General features: G+C 35.9%; 2 protein-coding genes across 8 annotated transcripts in view; one reads left to right on the forward strand and one right to left on the reverse strand.

Annotated features, from left to right (window-relative positions):
* LOC131187816 (uncharacterized) overlaps positions 1–20,777 on the forward strand; it is a 227,972-nt gene that overhangs the window by 168,433 nt on the left and 38,762 nt on the right. For 4 of the 7 annotated variants that reach the window (XR_009152633.1, XM_058162471.1, XM_058162472.1 and 1 more), the window contains exon 1: positions 18,658–19,565. The exons of 1 other annotated variant lie outside the window; for it this stretch is intronic. The gene's annotated coding sequence lies outside the window, so the exon portion shown is untranslated. Of the gene's footprint in view, positions 1–18,657; positions 19,958–20,777 lie in introns of those variants that run through there. 2 more of the 7 variants (XM_058162473.1, XM_058162475.1) reach the window with 2 other exon arrangements.
* GTF2A1 (general transcription factor IIA subunit 1) lies at positions 1,800–20,601 on the reverse strand. Its single transcript, XM_058162470.1, has 9 exons — positions 20,432–20,601; positions 18,550–18,651; positions 16,504–16,705; positions 15,266–15,330; positions 13,624–13,699; positions 12,445–12,578; positions 9,344–9,754; positions 8,007–8,096; positions 1,800–5,738 (listed from the first exon to the last, which is right to left on the reverse strand). The coding sequence occupies exons 1-9, from the start codon at positions 20,459–20,461 to the stop codon at positions 5,631–5,633; spliced, it is 1,218 nt and encodes a 405-aa protein (XP_058018453.1). The 5' UTR covers positions 20,462–20,601; the 3' UTR covers positions 1,800–5,630.

The raw sequence follows: 20,777 nt of genomic DNA on the forward strand, positions 1-20,777 counted from the left end.
CATTATCTTGTTTTTATGAAAAAGGTTTGCCCTGGACATGAAAAAAAAATCCAGATTCCTAAATTCTCTTGCTGGTTCTTTAAGCAAAATTTAATAGGATACCAAGAACGTTTGTTATCATTAGCATACCATAAATTGTGAAGGTAAACTCTGAATATTCTTATCCTTCAATCAATGATTGCAATTGCTTTGTTGGTGAAAAACACGATGCTTTAAGTAAGGACTAACTGGCCAATTCAAAGATTCTGCGTACACAACACTGAATCAAAAACTAGCCTACCACATTTTAGTGAAGATTGCCGTGTGCCATGTCAAATTTATATGAGCCACAAAAGATTAACTGAGCATACATGACTACATTAACCATGTCTGATCAGTTTGACAAAAAGTGTTTTTTATCTTTTTGGTCATTGTTGAGTCATTAAATATTTATGTAAGTTTATAAAAATCATTAAAGTAAAAAGTAAAAGGACGCTAAAACTACAAGGCTTAAAAATCATACAATTAAAATTTCGGTTTACTTTTTCGGAAGAAAGAAAAAAAATGCAATTGAAGGATATTCCATAATGAAGTTACTTCTTTGCAAAAGTTCGTCTGAAAAATACTAATTTATAAATATGGAAAGCACACAAGTCCAGTAGTGGATTTCAAATCCTGTTGCTACCGGTTCGCTCGTGGGTGCGCATGCTGTGATGCTTCTGTGCATATGCAGAAGTGTCCGGGCGGAGCCTCCCACCACCACTACTGGTTCACCCAATCCGGAGCAAACCGGTAGCAACCCACCACTGCACAAGTCACAAGTTTGACTTCACTAATGAATATATTTACAGTAACAATTATAAACTACTAGAAAATTCTTTTTTCCTATTAAGATTGTGTACCCCCCAGTCATTTCTGGTAGGATAGGCAGTTATATAAATTTGATAAAACAGCGAATTGAAATCTATTGGCCTGAAAGTCATAAATATTTAAATAATTACTTCAAGAACTGAATTTAGATAAAAACTTTTGAACTATGATTATAAGGAATAGACAACTTTAAATTTATGGTACCCTGGAAAGAGTTCCATGTATATTGCTGAAAAAGAGGAAACTATAAAGCTAAGGAACAGTTGGTTATTTTTTACTTGCAACTTTCCTTTGTGGTATTTTTCATTGCCTTTTTGCTGCCATCTAGGGGAGAGAGCAGGTACATTTTTGAAACTTTTGAAAGCCCTCAGATAAACCTCATTTGTGACATCTCCCTAATTGTATATTTTTCCTGGCATAATTTATACACATCCACACAAACACATCACATTTCTACATTCAAATCATGCAAAATCCCAGTAATAGTTTGAAATTAAACTTTGAAACCCAACAAGCATGTTACATGTGGATATTGCATTCCATTGTAGATTGCATGCACAAGGCAACAAGATCAGGCTATTGGACTGTGCTTGCTTTACATTTTAACCCTCAAATGAAGAGATAAAAAACATGCTTTCAATTTTGTCCCAGAAGCAAATAATTAATTTTAGAATAAGCAAAAGCTGAGTAAACTACAAGCTCCTATGGAAGTAATGTTATGTATAAAAATAGAGAGGTCTATGAAAGGCCTATAATTAGCACCTAAACTCTGTTTAACCGCAATACCATATTTATTTAACCGCAATAAAATATAATCCCAGCTCTGTATGTACCTGGTAAAAATAACCTGTACTCCTTTTCTCTGCATTTGATCAATTAGCCATACATGGCTTAACAATTTTATCATGCTATTTATGGAATTAAGTTAGAATAAAGTGAACACAGCTATATACACATTAAAGTATTTTAATACACAAAATAGTAAATAAAGTGGCAAGCTTATTTTAAATAACATCTTTAATTTTTTTTTGCAAAGGCAAAATATTAAACTTAAAATAGGTCTTAGTACATCAAAATACTAAGTTTCTAATTGTATTCCAAGCATGGCCTTTGAAACACATCCTGTACATCTTAGGAAGAACATCCTTGATCTTTAATTGTACAGATCTTCAATTGTACAGATTTTACAAACATAATAAATATATTTACCCCCTTACACATAACAGTATATGTACAACAGCAGTTGACAGTAGTAGCTCAGAATAGCAACTAAGGATATTTCTCACTCTCTTAAGTTGTTTTGGTATCCACACAAGAGCGAATATCTGATGTCACATGCAGCTAGCCTGCCATTATTCTTCCACTTAAAAAAAAATCTTTTATCTTCCTAAAACACAAATCAAGAGTAGCTCAACCAAAATTGTTACCCCACTGATCGATCCCAAATGCTTGATTTCTTAGAATCTCTTATGTAATTTAAGACTATACAATATAACAGAGATTCAAATGCAGGTTTTTCCATTGGATGTCCTCCAGATGGAAGGACATTTCAGGAGGAAAGCTATTCTAGCATTTTCTAAACAATGGAACTCTTTAAAATCATATCAGTTCTAAACCACTTTTGCTGATTTTTGCAAAAAATCAAAATAAAAGATTTTTTAAAGCAGAAGAGCAAATAATTGTGAACAAATAATAACTTCTTCCTTTTATGGAACTACACAGTTTATCCAGTAGTAATTTGATTGGGTTATTATTGCTGTTTCATGTATACAGAGAATGAAAACATAGTTGTATTAACACTATTTTTAAAATGGTATCTGCAAATCTGGTTGTAACAATCACTACAAATCTGCTTTTCCCAGAAATTGTAGTTCAATTACAATTTTAATCTCCCTTGAAAAAAGGGTATCAAAATATTTGTAAATTCATGATCCATTTCCGTGGAGATGACTGAGAACAAAAAACAAGTTGTGATAATAGAGACAAGTAAAAGAGAACTTGGACTGCCACTAGAGGGGGGAAATATTTTACACATTAAATTTAAATACTCCAATATAAAATTATTTGTGACAATCTAAAACCTTCTAAAAAGACAATGTTTAATGTAGATGTTTCAGATGATTGCACATTCTAGAAAGCCAGTAAGATTAGACTCAAAATATTAGGTTACAATTGAAGCTTTGTAGGGTATCGTATACTAAAGGAGACCTATGGTCCTAAAATCATGGAGTAACACAGGAGTATCCGAAGATTGCAAAGGCACAAGACTTTCATCCTTTGTGTAATTACACTATAAATCTTCATATTAGTCTAACCAAAGTATTTGCTTTCTCTATTTTACCATTTTAAAGTTAAAAAGGTGCTCCTGTTCTCTGTGCAAATCTAAAAATAAAGCCCTTCTTGCAAACCGTTAATTGTTTCAAAAGCAGAGGTACTGAAGTATTCCAATAGTAACTACTTCCAATTCTAAGCCAAATAAGAACAAAAGCAAATAGTTTATAAATACTTAAGGACTAATCATGGGAATATTTGCCCTGCCTCTCCCTCAAAGGAATGATAACTTTAGCGAAAATCTAACAAAATGGTCTGCTTAATTATATTGTTAAAACCATGATTAAAATTCAAGTATGGTAATACTTGTAAGTAAGCTAGAGTCCTACAGGAAGCTGCTCCCATAAAATGCAACTTAAAAAGCACACTATTTGATTTTTTTAAAGGAACACTTGATGAAGCAAGTAAGAGCACAAGTTTGGTATATGACTGGCTTCCAAAAGAATTTCACAGGTCCTTTTATTAACACCCTCATCCAACCAAAGATTACCCATAATAAATTTGCAAAACATCAAGTCTGTTTCCATATAGACCTATTTATAAGTCACTTTTAAAGCTGTGGTATTATTTTAAAATAAATAAAAGGCTAGAGACAAGCAGCTATTCAGTGTCCATGATGTCTAGAATGTTAATTCATTTGTACAGTATAAGTTTCAGTAATGAAAAGAAACCTATAGCCTTTTTTGAGTTTCACAGTGCTGTGTTTCTGAATTGTTTTTAAATCTATATTAAACCAGGGTAAAGGACTAGGATTTACAGTGGCCACAAGATACATAAAGGTTTAATGGAAAATGGCAATTGATTTCAATGTAATCAAAAAGTTGATATGTATAGTAATGGTATGTCTGTTTATTTTACACAGTGGGAAAAAGCTATTTGAAGATATCTACAAGTCCAAAGCCAAAACTCCACTGCACTCAAAAGAAATTTAGGTTCAGTGAACAATCAATATGGCCAGAAAATGAAGCCTTCAATTACATTTATGTGGTATAAAAATGCAAATGTCTTACAAATGCTACTATACAACAGAATTAACATGTTTGGCCAGCTTTAGAGATAGCATGGGATAGAAAAATTGCCCATTGCAATATGAGTTTCCTGCAAGCAGAAATAACCGATAGATTTACATTGAAATGCAAAGAAATTAATTTGGGAACAGAAGAGAAAACTTGAATAATGGTGATTAAATGCACTGGCAAATTTGCTTAGTATTCAAAATGTTTCATTTTTGTAAGAACAGAAATGTTAGTATTGAAGAAAGATGGCATTCTTACTATCACACACCTTTCTTTACTTACCATTCCCTTGGTTTTTTCACTGCTTTTCGCAATTGGCTACCATGTGTAATACATATCTTGCAAGAATGAACCATTTGGAGGTGTGTTGCTTCCTTAATATGGCTGATGTTCAGCCCTTTGCACCTCATTAGGAAAGCCTGCATTGTTGAAAACCTGATTCCCAAACACTATTGCTACAACAGAGAAATTTACCTTCAACAATACTTTGATATTACGTTAAATTATTACTTATTAGAATAAATGTGATTCAGTTCTCCAATTATGATTTGAGAAATGGAAGCTCCTTCAATGCTTTAGATCCCTTTCCAAAGTGCATAGTCACCTGTAACTTCTGCTCTCATTTGTCACTTGCAGTGCATATTCACTTGGACTTTGAAAATACACATTAAGTTCACAAGTGGAATTATTTTTAAAAGATTACTAATTTGCTATTCAACAAACAAGTTACTAAATTGCGCAAATCTTTAAAATTATTCAAGAATCTTTTCTTAAGAGAGCAAAGGGAGATGGCGATTTTTTATCAGTTTCATCCATAGACTAAAGCACAACGTCCTTTTGAATAAAATATTCAGCATTATTAAATTTAAAATACAAATGAGATTTTTTGGTACCAGGATCAAAATTTATATAAAAGGCCTAAAACTGTCAATAAAATTATACATGGCCCAGCACAAGATTTAAAAATAGTTTACTCAATAGTAATTAGAACTCAACACCTCAGTCCTCACCAATTGGCTAAATCTCCATGTACAATTTTGAGCAAGATTCTCACCAATCCCACTCCCCAAGGGACTGTTTCAGCACAATTTATGCACAAAAACACACTAAGCCTTTTCCATAGTATTGTTACCAAAAAGAAGAGTTCCTTCAAATCAGCGGAAGGGGAGATTAAGCATCACATGCTAGTTACCTTTATCTATCGGTAGAAGTGGTTAATTAAGGTATTCATATAAAACCAGCTGTTGGGCAGAGCTAGCTGCACCAATGCCTCAATTTTTCCATTTGAAGTAGTGTTAACATTGCTATGCTATTCTTCTGTCCTGGTAGCCTCAGTTCTATTTTTTCTTTATGGGTCTGCAGAGATTTTTCTGTTGAAATGTACTGTCCAAGTCTCAACCTTTCTTGTCTTAGCTTTGAGTTTATTTTCTGTATTCACCATTCTGCATCCCCAATGGCTTTGGAAAATACATAATCTCTGCCATTAAGATTCATGATTCCATCTTTGAGGTGAAATTTCCACTTGTTCTTACTTCTATGTATCTGGGAGGATGGGATTAAAAAAAACAAGAAAGGTCTTGAATTTTGTTCAACAATCAGTATATTGTGAATAGATGATAAGATTTGTGTTTGTGTGTGTGTGAACAGAGCAGCATTGTTGTGTGCGTTTCTTGCTCTAAAAACTTCGTTTTAAATTCCAAGACAAAGGAGAACATTAATATACATCCAAGTATAAATATATATATTAATCCTTTCTTATCTTTCATAGCTATGTCAAATAAATCACAATTAAAATAGAAATATAATAAAACTGTTTTAAAATAGAAAAGTAAAATAATATTTCTAAATAATATCCATCTGAAATCCAAAATTTTTGTAAACCTTTTCAAATTACCAATCCAGCATGCTAACGTCCGCCTGAAGCAGAAAATTAATGAGCCTGAACAGGCACCTTGGAAAGAGGCAGCAAGATCTGGATGCATCTGTTAAGATGGTCATCTCTTACATTCTCATTACTGTGCCCAGAATTATATTTACATTGTCCTGGATAGATCCCAAAGTTTTTAAACAGTTGTCATTCAATTGAGGATTTTTTAATTGTTAAATATTTGCCAAATAAATTCATCTACCTATTTACTAAAATAATTCTAATTGTCAGGAAATACTTTGCTAATATTAATATAAGTATACAGCGCATTCAGAAAGTATTCAGACCCCTTTCACTTTTGTCAATTTTGTGATGCTGCAGCCTGATTCTACAATTGTTGAAATTCATTTTTTTCATTGATCACTCAGGACCCCATAATGACAAAATGAAAATAGAATTGTAGAAATGTCTGTAAATTTATTGAAAAGAAAAATTGAAATACCACATTGGCATAAGTATTCAGACCCTTTGCAACACTACTTGAAATTTAGCTTTGGTGCCTCCCATTTCTCTTGATTGTTGCTGATATGTTTCTACACCTTGATAAATTAAATTGATTGGACATGATTTGGAAAGGCATACACCCCTCTATAGAAGGCCTCAAGCTGATATTGCATACCGTAGCAGAGCAAAAGCCATGAGGTCAAAGGAACTAACTGCAGAACTCAGAGACAGGATTATTGCAAGGCACAGATTTGGGGAAAGCTACAATAAAAATGTCTTGCTGCACTGAAGTTTCCTAAGAGCACAGTGGCCTCCATAATTCTCAAATAGAAGAAATTTGGCACAACCAGGATTCTTCTAAGAGCTGGTAACCCAGTCAAACTGAGCAATCAGGGGAGAAGGGCCTAGTGAGAGGTGACCAAGAACACGATGGTCACTCTGTCCGAGCTCCAGAGATCCTGTGTGGAGATGGGATAGAATTCCCAAAAGACAAGCCCATGGATCAGGGCTTTATGGCAGAGTAGCTAGACTAAAGCCTCTCCTCAGAGAAAACACATAAAAGCCTGGTTTGCGTTTGCAAAAAAGCACCTGAAGGACTCTCAGATTGTGAGGTACAAGATTCAGCTGTTTGGCCTCAATTCTAAATGTTATGTCTGGAAGAAACTAGGCACCATTTATCACCTGCCCAGTATCATCTGAACAGGGAAGCATGGTGGTGGAAGCATCATGATGTGGGGGCGGGGGGGGGAGGTATTCATCAGCAGGGACTGGGGGACTGTTCAGGATTGAGGAAAAGCTGAATGGAGCAAAGTACAGTGATATCCTAATGAAAACCTGTTCCACAGCGCTCAGCACCTCAGACTGGGCTGAAGGTTCACTTTCCAACATGACAACGATCCTAAGTACACAGCCAACACCTAGGTGGCTTAGGAACAACTCTGAGAATGTCCTAGATTCGCTCAGCCAGACTTGAACCCTATTGAACATCTCTGGAGGGACTGGAAAATGGCTGTCCACCAACAGTCACCATCCAATCTGACTGAGCTTGACAAGATTTGCAAGGAAGAATGGCAGAAAATTCCCCAACCCAGCTGTACAAAGCTTCTCACATCATACCCAAAAAGACTTGAGGCTGTAATTGCTGCCAAAGGTGCTTCAACATAGTATTGAGTGAAAGGTCTGAATATTTATGCCAATGTGATATTTTAAGTTTTTTCTTTTTAATACATTTACAAACATTTCTAAAATTCTGTTTTCACTTTGTCATTATGGGGTACTGAATGTAGATTAATGAGTAACAGAAAATTATTTTCAGCAACCGAAGAATCAGGCAGCAGCACAACAAAATTGATAAAAGTGAAGGAGTTTTGAATGCTTTCTGAATGCACTGTATAGACAAAGGCATATAATAGACAAAGGCATTTGGTTTTATATATTACCTTATCATATTGGCACACTACAACATTCTCAGTGTCAAATAATTCCTGTCCTTCTTCATCACTAACATCATCTTCACTATTGAGAGGTTCCTGTAAGAGATTAGTTTCGTAAATCAATAGAATTGAGAACAATTGCTTCATAATATAAGCACTTTAGATGCAATGTGCAGATGGGCCTCTGGTGGTTCAACAGACTAAGACAGTCTGTTATTAACACAGCTGCTTGCAATTACTGCAAGTTCAAGTCCCACCAGGCCCAATGTTGACTTAGCCTTCCATCCTTTATAAGGTAGGTAAAATGAGGGCCCAGATTGTTGGGGGCAATAAGTTGACTTTGTATATAATATACAAATGGATGAAGACTATTGCTTAACACAGTGTAAGCCACCCTGAGTCTTCGGAGAAGGGCGGGATATAAATGCAAATTTTAAAAAAATGTAAGCATTTTCCTAATTACAGGTAGTCCTTGACTTACTACCACAATTGAGCCCAATATTGCTAAGTGAGACATTTGTTAAGTAAATTTTGCCCTATTTTAGACATTTCTTGTCACAGTTAAGTGAATTGTTTCCCCATTGACTTGTCAGATCGCAAAAGGTGATCACATAACTCCAGGACATTGCAACTGTCATAAATATGAATCAGTTGCCAAATAGCTAAATTTTGATCATATGACCATGGGGATTCTACAATGTTTGTCAGTTTGAAAAATGGTCAGAACTAACTTTTTTCAGTGCTGCTATAACTTTGAATGGTCACTAAATGAACTGTTATAAGTTGAGGACTACCTGGTTTCCCCCAAAATAAGATATCCCCTGATAATAAGCCCAACTGGGCTTTTGAATACATGGCAATAAGGCCAAGCGCTTATTTCAAGCTTCAAAAAAATATAAGACAGGGTCTTATTTTCAGGGAAACATAGTACCTGTACAAAAATTTTGTTTCTTTGATTTTTCTTTTCAACTTTAAACTCCTCCAATTAGAGATGATTGTAGTTGTAAACCAAAATGTTATACTTGGGACTTTTTCTCTTTTGGTTTCCCGGCAATCCATTTAATTCTACCATCACTCTTCACTGAATCATTCAATAGTAATAACTTGCATTCTTAAATTCTAAATAACTGTTGCAAATCTGAAATAACCATAAACATGCTGGGAGTTCTCTAACCTGTAGGGGTAGCTTTCAACAACATAACAAGAAAATAATTGACTCAGATAATTATTTATGATTGATCAACAACAGCAACTACTTATTCACTAAGCCAAAATATACGTATTAAAAATGCATCTGTAGGTATAACATAAAACAACTCAAAATAGATATTATCAAAATTTACCTCCTCAACCTGGCCATCTTCACCTCCATCCTTTTCTTTGTCTTCCTCTTCATCATCATCATAATCTTCCTCTTCCTCCTCCTCTTCTTCAGATGATGTATCACCTGCCCCATCCACTTGCAGCACTGAAAGTGCCTGTGATTGTGCTGGCTCATACTCTTCCTTCTCTGCTTCATCTTCAGATGATGTATCACCCACTCCATCTACTTGCAGCATTAAAGGTGCCTGTGGTTGTGCTGCTTGTTGCTGAGGTTGTTGCTGACCAGTTGCAGAAATCTGTGCTTGAGCTGATGTAGGTGCAGCTACTGTTGTAGGTATTACTTGGGCTTTGTTTCCAGTAAATAAGATCTGCTGAGGCTGAATAATCACTCCTGTCTGTTGCGAGATCCCTCCAGGAATTGGGGCCAAAACCTGGTTTTTTAAAAAAAGAGAATATCATGAGTATGGCTGTACATATTTCAAACCCAGAAAAAAAATAATCATTTTCTAAAACTTCTTCCCATTTCAGATTAGCCACAATTCAATAAAGGAATATTTTGGTTGTTAAGAAATTACTCTAGAAGGCTCCCAGAGTGATTTGGATAAGGCTGCTCCTTCCCAACTCAATGACTTCCAGCCATCTCAACTCAATGACTTCCAGCCATCTCTCTAGACCAGGCCATAGTCCAAATTCTTTGCTTCCTTCCCTTTCCTGAACACTTTCTAATATACTGTTCTGGACATCTGTTCCTTTTTTGATGATATCAGCAACTGGATTTAAAAATGGCACATCCTATCACTCTGCTTCTTCTCCCAAAGATCGCCTTCCCTTCCTATGAAGTATTAGCCCATCTGTACTCTTTTTCATAGGGCTCTCTCCCTTCCTTCCTCAGCCTCAATTGCCACTGATGCCCCCTATCAAAATATTCCATTATCTCAACCAGCCACCAATCTTCGCTGCAACTTCTGTCAGCAATTGCCACTTATGTCCTTGATTTTTTCCTAAACTCAACCTGTCCCAAAAGCCACTTCAACATGGAACAATAACATTTTGTTTCAGTCAGGTTGAAATCAGCTGTTCTGAGCAAGAAATAGCTTGTACATGGGATATTTTGTATATCTCAAAAGTATTTTCAGAATTTGAATTATCTCAGAATTTGAATACAAAAATATCATTTTCATGAGTTAGCTCAAATAATTACTTTTACATTTCAGAATTTTGTAGAGTAACTATTTCACTTGATAAATTGATATAAAGTGACACTGTCATAAAAGAAGATTACCAGTTATTTTCTCATGGTTCTATTTCATGTAATGGTGATAGCTGAAAGGAACTAAATACAATAGGGTTGTTTCTGGGTTCCCACTATGCAGTCTACCTTTTTTTTTTAAATGATACTTTTAATAATAAAAATAGGAGATTAGCATGTTGCGAAGTAAAGTGGTCTCTAGCATATTTACTTCCAAAAACACCACTGAGTTCCAGAGAACAGTGTATTGCTTTTGGAGTTTCTTAACTGGCTAGGCATTTCTTGGCAGCTATTCAGTAATTGTAGCCATAACATGCTCTCAAAATTCCAGATGTGACCCACTCAAAATAGAACTAGGTAAGCAGGAGGGGAATCTATTTTTGTTCCAGTATCGGCTTTGCTCTACTACTGCAGTTATCCAGCCTTTGCACATGTACTTAGCTCTGCACATACATACACTACACTACAGTCTAAAGACTATATAGTGGTACCTCGGTACTCATTGATAATTGGTTCTGAGAGGCATGATGAGTACCAAAAACGTACCACCAAAATGTAGTGAGTCATAAGGCAGCAGTCATCAACAAGTTGCGTGTTAAATACTAAACAAATGATAAGTACCAGGACAAACTTTTCGTGTCAAAATGTGTCGAGTACCAAACTGGATGAGTTTCGATTCAGTTGAGTACCAAGATGCCATTGTATTTAAATACAGTATGATAAAAAACTAATTTACCCCACAGTGATCCATCAACTAATACAGCATCTATTTCCACTAATTTTCCATTTGTATGCCTATAGACCTCAGTACAATTGATCTGTTCACCCTAATTCATAATGAATTCAACATTCATTACACTGACTTAATAGTAGTACAAGATCTGTATAAAACTGTAATTAATAACAAATCTTGCTTGTTTCCTTCTTTATCACCTTCACCAGGTTGGCAGAAGAAGAGGCATCAACAAGCCCAAGTTCAGACCTAAACTGTAGCAATAACTCAGAGAAACTATTTCTCTGCTTTATTCTAAAGTGACCTGCATACAATTAGGAAGGATGGACCAGAGGAACTATCAACAGGACAATGCAAATTGTTAGCAAATACAGCAATCTGAATTTACTCAAAATAGCACTGTATCCACTCCTAGAACATGAGGTATTAATAATGATTACTCACACTCCTGTTACCAATGGCATGGAACTACCTTCGATAACTTTCCAGAAATTTCAGTAAATGGGCCAAATGCAGTGGCAAGCACTGTAATGCAGGGATCCCCAACCCCTGGATAGTCAGGACACTATTTAAAAACTTTATATACTAATATTTAGTGAATGAGTCATGCCTAGAAATGTACTGCAGAAGAGTATTAGTATAGTTTACCTATTATTTGCTATATATTTCCCATATATTTTTTGCCTAACCTGGAGCTGCATGCTTACTGCAGCATAAAAGGATTTCTAATGACCAATGCTTTTTGAAAGGAATTTACCTTTTAATTTCATTGAAATCAAATAAATTTACTCTTCAAAATGCTCTTCAAAATAAATATTCATTATATTCCAAAACTCTTTTTTGTATCATAACATTTTATACTCTCCCTTTTTTGTTCTTGAGTGTCTTTATTCTCATATACCAGCATTATTTGTATCATCTGAAATAGAAGCTTGTTTAGGCACTTAGGTACAAACAAATACAACTAGGTAATGCGAAAATAGGAAAAGGGATGGGGACGAAAGGGAAAGCAGATTCAATATTATAGCCTGTAAACTAATTCAGTACTACATTGCAATTAAGCAATTTTTAAAATCCGGATGGATTATGACATTCAATACAAAAGAAATTTAGGAATGTCTATTTAACAGCAATCTTACTTGTTGAATAACAGGGGACTGAACTCCACCAGGTTGCATTTGTGGTATAACCTGCTGCTGTAGAACTACTTGCTGCTGAGGCTGAATAAGGTATTGAGTACCACTGGCAGTTCTAACCACCTGTAAGAGTTGGCCTGTAATAAAAAGGAACCTAGTTCAATATTTCAGTTATTGACTTAGGTAAAGGAAAATGAATGCACACCGGGTATCTACAGGAGCTAAAACTAAAGGCTTTTAATATAATATAAAATAATCACGAGTTTTAAACAGAAAGTCAAATAAAAAACAAGTCAGTATATGCTTCATCTATAGAGAAAGATATTCCAGAGGGCAGCACAACCTACAAAATCCTAAATACAGAAGATGGTCTGAGATGTTATTTGAGGATAGATAGTATTCTCACCCACTTGAGCAATTGTTAGAAATATTATTATTATTATTATTATTATTATTATTATTATTATTATTATTATTATTATTATTATTATTATTATTATTATTATTAAAATTTCTATACCGCCCTTCTCCGAAGACTCAGGGCGGTTTACAGCCAGAATAAAATAATTACACAAAAGTTAAAAAACAGAATAAATCTTTAAAAATCTAATTCAATTGGCCGAAATTTAAAAATAGTGAAATAAAATTTTAAAAAAACAAGCCCCAATAAAACCCCCTTTAAAATTAACCATTAGGCCAGCCCTGCTCGATGAAACAAAAAAGTCTTCAGGGTCCGGAGGTCAGGGAGTAGACGTAGCCCCAAAGGTAGTTCATTTCACAGGGCAAGTGCCCCCACAGAGAATGCTCTTCCCCTGGGAGTCGCCAGCCGGCATTGCTTAGCTGACGGCACCCTGAGGAGACCCTATTGGTCTAAGTGACAAGGTGTCAGAGAGAGACTGGCCAAGCCAGATGGACGGAGTTAAGTGGGGAATCAGTCTGCAATTTCTATGCAAGTACCAGAGAGTAAGGTCTGACCCGACCCCCACCTAAAAAATGCTGCTGAACCTTATCTAGTCTGGCTCAGGTGTAAACTGCCACTCTGAGAAGATTCACGTTTTATAGGCAGGAGCTAATAGTTAATTGAATTTTTGACACATGGTTCTGATTTGTGGCAAGCATGCTGAGATTTTAATGAGAAGCACCATATAAATATTTGGACTGAAAAATTAGATTAAAAAATACCTGAACTTGTGAGTAACTGCTGAACAGGACTAACTCCGCCAGGCAAAGCCAAAGTGGCTGCTGTAGCAGCAGCACTCTGAAAGATAAATATAGTACAAAACATTGCTTAAATTAGGAAATCAGACCCGAGATATAGCAAGACAGAGATTTATAGATTACTATATGCAAAATGCTTTTTTAACTCTTATTTTAGTCAAACTAAGTCATATTCAACATCATACATGTTTTCATACTCTATTTTTAATTTAAAAAGTAATTTTCTATTTTTAATTTTAATGAAATGAATTGACTTGTCAAAAGTAGAACATCACATAAATCTTTGTATACATTCTTATACTATTTGTACAAGAATGTGGATTTTAGATAATATGTGAAATTGAATGTTTATGTTCTCTTCAAACTTAGGAATCAAACTGAAATTTATTCAGCTTGTTGATAGATTTAAATCTAAATAAGACAGAACAGTATTTAATAATGCAACACAAGTTGCCTATGCATGCTGTTGTCAGCTATGCAAAATACAGCAACTCTGCCCCACACCCCCAAATCTCTAATTGTTGATTTGACCCAGATTTGATCATGCTTAAAGAATAGCTTACAGCAGCCCATGAAATTTTAATTATGATTACATGCTCCTATAATTTCATTTATTTTAAGCATAATCTAAATGATAGGCAAACAAAATAATGGCATAATGGTTTTTTAATATTTTAATTGGGTTTTATTGTTGTGGGGTTTTAAATTTTTAAAATTTAAAATTTAAATTTTTAAACATTGGCCTTTTTGTAATATGTTTTATTTAAAATTTTGATTTTAATTGTATATATATTGTGTTTTATTTAGGCTGTACACCGCCCTGAGTCCTTCGGGAGAAGGGCGGTATAAAAAATTGATAAATAAATAAATAAATAAATAAAAAATGACATGTAAAAATATAGAAACCAGAGCTCCCTATTAGTATACTTCAATGACATAATTTTTTTAATATTAAAGCTAAGAACCTCTCAAGCTTAAATGCAATGTCCTATCTTAAGCAGCAGTTGTGTCTACCGTATGAATGCAAAGATGAACTATTAATGTTTGCCTGTCATTTTCGGAAAAATTATACTGCTTCTAAAACCAAAACTAATTCTAGCTACATAGAGATGTGCAAAGCTGACAGCAGTTATCACTAATAGGACAAACCTAGTGCAAAGTGCTTAAGAAATAGAGAAAACCTACTAATACATTAAACTTAGGTTTCTTCTCAAATTTTGCAACCAATCTATTTTTTTTAAAGAAAACATATTTTCCTTTGTATTGTGTCAATGAAGCATCTTTAAATAATTTAAGGCATTGTTCCAGTTAACAGTAAAATAAGATTCTTTTAGTATTAAGGTAAATTAATTAGAAGAGATCAATTTTAATGGGAGTGATCTATTGGCGTAAGACGGTTGCTTTTAAGAGAACATGAGCGTGAAGGCAGTAGATGATTTTATCTAAATCATGATTTGTTAAAACAAATTCCTTACAATAAACAAAGCTGAAATCTTGAACCTGGCTAAAATAGTGAACGTAGGAAGAAAACATTTTAAGAGAACTATCTTCCCTTATCTGATTTTTATTATGCACAGTTAAAACATGATTAATTACATATTCTTACCATGGTTGATGCATTCATGTGCTGTATCAGTTTGGAATCTGGCATAATAACTTGAGGCTGAGGTGCTGGAATAAAACAAGCAATCACTGCTATGGCCAATAAAACATTTTACAAAGTGTATTGATAACAAATTATTTTGCTTCCTCTTGTAGTAAATATATTGTAAACTCTGATATAAAATATACAGTTGAGTGAAAGCAGTCTGTAACAAATACAGAAATCCTGTTATTAATTTACAACTCTTCTTGCAGTGGCGTGTAAAATATTTTCAATTTGAAAATTTCCTTAACTGAGTAAAGAAAATTCTACATTTGGCTGATCATATGCTTCTTTCTCAGCTCCATCATCTCCCTATCCTATAATCCCACACTTTTCCCTGCACAAGGAAGTGCAAAGAAAATCTAATCAGAGATTTAAATGGAGCATTATTTCTCTGACGATTTATTCACTAATGTCCACATGCATATTGTGGGAATGGGGGGTTATCATTCCTTGATCTTAATTTTGTCTCATTTTGTTTTTAAAACTATTAACTGCAAGTTGAATGAATGTAAAAAAACCATCTCACTCAAGAAATTTGTGAGCCTGCTTAGGCCTCTGACACTGGCAATTTATGGCAACAATTTTTCATCTGGTTCTCTTGCTATATTGAATATAATATAAAATATGGACCCTGAAAAACAGTTGCCCATCCATGAGTTAGAATTTCATCTAAAGTTACTTATATTTAAGAAAATGTAAGAAGAAAACTATTTTAGTATCAACTTTCCTGCATACTACAGGGACATATTTTGTTTTCAGGTAACAATTTATGAAATGATAATTCAAATGGGCAACAGCTGGGGAAAAACTGAAACTACAATGCCAAATAATATTTTTTTTATTTAAAATATTTAAATAGCCATCCATCTTATAACAAACTCTGGGTGGCTCCCAATTAAGAATTAAAATAACATTAAAACCATATTAAAATTTTTAAAATCAAACTCATAAAAACAAAAAATAGGCAGTAACATCAACTGAGTTTCATAGAAACCTTATGTGGTAGTGACTTGGGCCAATCATTCTCTCCCAGATCAACCTATCTCACAGGATTGTTATTGTTAGGAAAATATTTTAAAAATTGTTTCTGGTGACCACACAAGGACCTACGCTACAAACCTAGAGTGCCAGTAATCTCCTGATTACAAGATTGGAACATTGGCAAGAACCCTCTTAAGATTCAGAAAGGGCCTTACTTTGCTGTGTTGCCGGAATAAGGACTTGCTGGGTCTGGGACTGTTGCTGAACTGTTTGCTGTGGCTGTGTGTGGTGGTGATGATGGGAATGCTGTTGCTGCTGTTGTTGCTGCTGCTGTTGCTGTACTTGCAATAAAAGTTGCTGTTCCTCTGAATGAAATCCATCAACAGCTTTGGATTGCAGCAATTTGTTTTCCCATAGCTGTATTTATTTAAAAAAACATATTTACTGGTGAGTAAATAACAATGTAAGTTATAAACAAACTTTAGGTTATGTTTCCTTTTATTGACATATGATAGTTACACATTTTTAAAATGTAACATTGGAAACAAGTTATCAGTAGTCAGCTGACTCTTTGTAGCATGCCATCAATTTCTTTAAAAAAAAAAAAGACTTCCTTGGCCATTGTTGGGTAGCTTAGAGTGTAGTTAAAATTTATTATGGACCATCATCCAATCCTTAAACGGACTCCAGAGGATGGTAGAGGACAGAAAGGCCTGGAGGAACGTTGTTCATGGGGTTGCGATGGGTCGGACAAGACTTCGCAGCTAACAACAACAACAATCATCCAATCTATTTTTGTATCTCTTGCATGAAAAACAAGGGAATAAAAGCTTCTTTTGAATTCCTATCAATACCTATAGAAGAATAGTTGAAGCAAATTGGATAAAAGATAATTGGGTTTTTAATATTCTAAGAATGAATTTGAAAACAGAATTATGTACTAACAAGGAATGTGTTATTGCTAAAATGTATAATTTTTATTGACATATGACATTAGAAGAGTTGAATATATAAAATGGCTAAAATTTTGGTTACAATATACAAATGGACCAAAGGGAAAATAGGTGGGTGAAAGTATTAAAATTTCCATTATGTTCTAACTTTCTTTTTCTTTCTTTCTTTCTTTCTTTCTTTCTTTCTTTCTTTCTTTCTTTCTTTATTCCTATTTTTATACCGCCCTTCTCCGAAGACTCAGGGCGGTGGTACAGCCAATAAAACGACAAAAATCCCAACAAATTTAAAATACACTATCAAATTTAAAAAACTGATTCAATCGCTGTAACTTAAAATATTAGCTAAAATTTATCGAAACTAAAACCTTGGTAAAAACCCTATTAAAACCCACTAAAACCCCCATACTAAAATCAATCAGGCCAGCCCCGCTTGGTGAAAAAAGAAAGTCTTGAGCTTAAAAGGGATTTTTTAATAAAATGAGGCATTGTTATATTTTATTTGTCACCAAAAAATTGTCTGGCATGCATAAAGGTGCGTTGAATCTTTGTTGGAAATATGAACATCATGAAGGAACATTTTATTATGTTTGGTGGATATGTTAAAAGCCAAAACTTTTGGGATACAAATACATACATTAATTCAGAACATTTTAAAAGATTAAAGCACTATTGAAATCACAGACTTTTCTTTTGGGACCAATGGATAGGTAAGTAGAATAGAGTCATGAAACTGTTTTTATATAGAACTGCAGCAGAATTATTATACACTCAAAAAGTGGAAAGGTTTGACACTACCCATAACAGGAATGGCTAGGTGTTTGCAGAAATGGCTGAATTAATTAATTTCCTTGATCAGACAAAAGATAAAATCTACATTTATGGCTGAATGGAAACCCCTTACAGACTTTTTGCATGAAATGGAAAATGTATTTATGGTTTTGATTAGAAAAAAATGGATAATAGAAAAAGTAATTTTTATAATCGTAAGTGTAAGATATAATTTTGTAATCATACTTGCAGCAGACAAAATCGGAAGCTCTTCTTTCTTTTTATTCTTTCGCACTGTACTTTTTTCCTTCTCTTTGGTTCTATTTGTAGCTTGTGTTTGTTTTTACATCTTTTTAAATACGTTTAATAAAGTTTATTAAACTCAAAACATATTGTTTCTAGTTTCTTCACACACAATTTATTGATGGGTGATTTAAGAAGGACTGTTCTTCACAAGTCAAGCATTTACACAACCATGTTTATAGTCCTTGCCTGCTTAAAAGGTAAGAATTATTTCAGACACGTTAAGTTATAACTTACTGTTTTAAGTTCCACAAGGACTTGCTCATCCACACTTGCATCAAGAAAGACTTCTCGGACATCATTAATGACATCTTCAATCACAGACCTATACAATTTAGGCTTTAAAAAGTGACAAATAACTGTTTGAAAATGTTTATATATTACTGCAATATTTCAAAACATTGACCATTCTTTAAAAGTGAAAACAACCTAAATTAAGTAAATGAAAAACTACATGGAAACCCCAAGTTTTCTAGCAGAATTTCACTTTTCCAACATAAAAAGATTAAGACTACAGCAACTATGCATTGGAGCATTCAAATCCTCCTTTTTGACTTTTAAATCAAATTATTTCGCTGTAGGGCAATATAGTCACATTGACAAGTCGTACTAAATCTCAATTCTCAGCCAGATAAAATTGAGATGGCATGATTTAAAACAATTCAATAATACCCATAAAAATTTTACTACATTCCAAAGGTAAAAAATGTTTAAGAGCAAGAAAGATAATTACATGAGGCATCTTATTACAAAATGTAGTGTATGCTATTTTGATTTCCTACTGAAAACTAATTCAAAAATCCCACTGCACTCAGCTATAGTCACCCCATGGAACTTTTATAAACTAAAGGTAGAATAAAAATGATTTACAAAAAATAACCTTATACAGAAAATCAGCAGCTATTTATCAAGTGATGGTGCTTGAAAAGAGCCAGCGAAAGCTTCTAAGCAACAAAGACAGCGCTTTTTGGTCCGTGCCTATGTAGTGCAGGCACCTCCCAGCCTGCTTTCCACAGCTCTCTCCGTATTTAAAGGCTGATGTGGTGTTTAAATGGAGAGGCGGTGACGTGGGGCTGGAAAGCACCTTCCCATCCTGGCAGAGTCTATATTAGAGAGCGGCAATGGCTCTATATAAACAGGGCAGCCACAGGGAGGAGGAACACAAGGAGCAGGGAGAGAGAAAAGCAAGGGGAAGCCATGATGGATCTGAGAGCACAAAATGAGAGCGCCTCCAAATCAGCATCAGGACTTCGGTTGGTCAGCAGGGGTTTATTTTTTGGCCGGTGGGGTGCTTATTTTTGAGTGCATTTGATTTGCATTGGGTTTTTTTTTTCCTTAGTGCCTTAGAACCAGTGATGAAAGGGGCTGGGAGGGTTTTTTTTTTCTTTTTTTCCGTGTGACTGCTTATTGTATACCGATGTGAAACCGAGACTCAGAAGCCGAGCCTGTCCTCTCTAAAAGAACTGAAGGGAGAAGCATAGAAAAAGGAGGCGGGAAAGGAAAAGAGAGGCTATTAATATAAAAGCGCTTCCTGAAGAAAACTCGGGCGGATCAAAAGGGCCTCTTCCCAGATATAGATATAAAAATACATCTCCCCGAGTGAAGGGAAGGAAGAGACGTTCTCTGCCAGACTAGGAATTAAAAGGTGCTTTTCAACCATTCGTCACCAATGCCTTAATGGTCTGCGGAAAGAGGCGGTTTCGACCACCACCGTACCAGGTTAAACGCTTGGGGGGCGAAGCCTCACCTCCAGGCACGCTTCCCCATCCCCCGCCGGCCTTTCCTCCAAGGCGAGGGGAAAAAACCGCCACCTCACTCCCAAGCCTTCCCCCCGATTCCATCCCCGCCCGTCCCCCACTCGCAGAGACGAAGCGGGCTCCCTCCAGACCCCGCGGCGCCTCTTCCGCGACTCCCCCGAAGCGGCACCCAGCGCTCGCTCGCCCCTCTCCTTTCCCCACAGGAGGGATGGACGGAAGCCCGCGAATCCGAGGCGGCTGTTGCTGTTGCTGCTCCCGCCGCCGTCCCGCCCTTGCCCCGCCATCCCCAAACCGAACCCCCCCCCATCCCATCCCTCCGCCGCCCTCCCGTTCAGAGCCCCTTGCGCAACCCTAGTCCTTACCACGGGGTTTGTGTTAGTCGAGCTCGCCATGTCCCGCACCACCCCTGGGTAGGACACACACACACACACACCCCGAGGCAGGGCGCCCCCGACACCCCCCTCCGGACAAGAGCAGGCTGAGGCGAGCTAGGGCCCCCCCTTCCCCCGCTGCTGCCGCCGCCGCTGTTGTACGCCTCCTCCGCCCTGTCTCGCCTCAGGGGCGTCCTCCTCAGCCCAGCTAACCCGCCCGCGCGGAAGAAGCCACCCTCTCGCTCTTCTTCTTTTCCCCCCCACCCTCCTCCTCCTCCTCCGCGGCCCGGCCTCACACGGCGGCCCTTGGGCTGCAGCCGCCAGCCGTCTGCTCCGC

This window comes from Ahaetulla prasina, chromosome 1 (assembly GCF_028640845.1).
Source record: "Ahaetulla prasina isolate Xishuangbanna chromosome 1, ASM2864084v1, whole genome shotgun sequence".
NCBI classification, from domain to species: domain Eukaryota; kingdom Metazoa; phylum Chordata; class Lepidosauria; order Squamata; family Colubridae; genus Ahaetulla; species Ahaetulla prasina.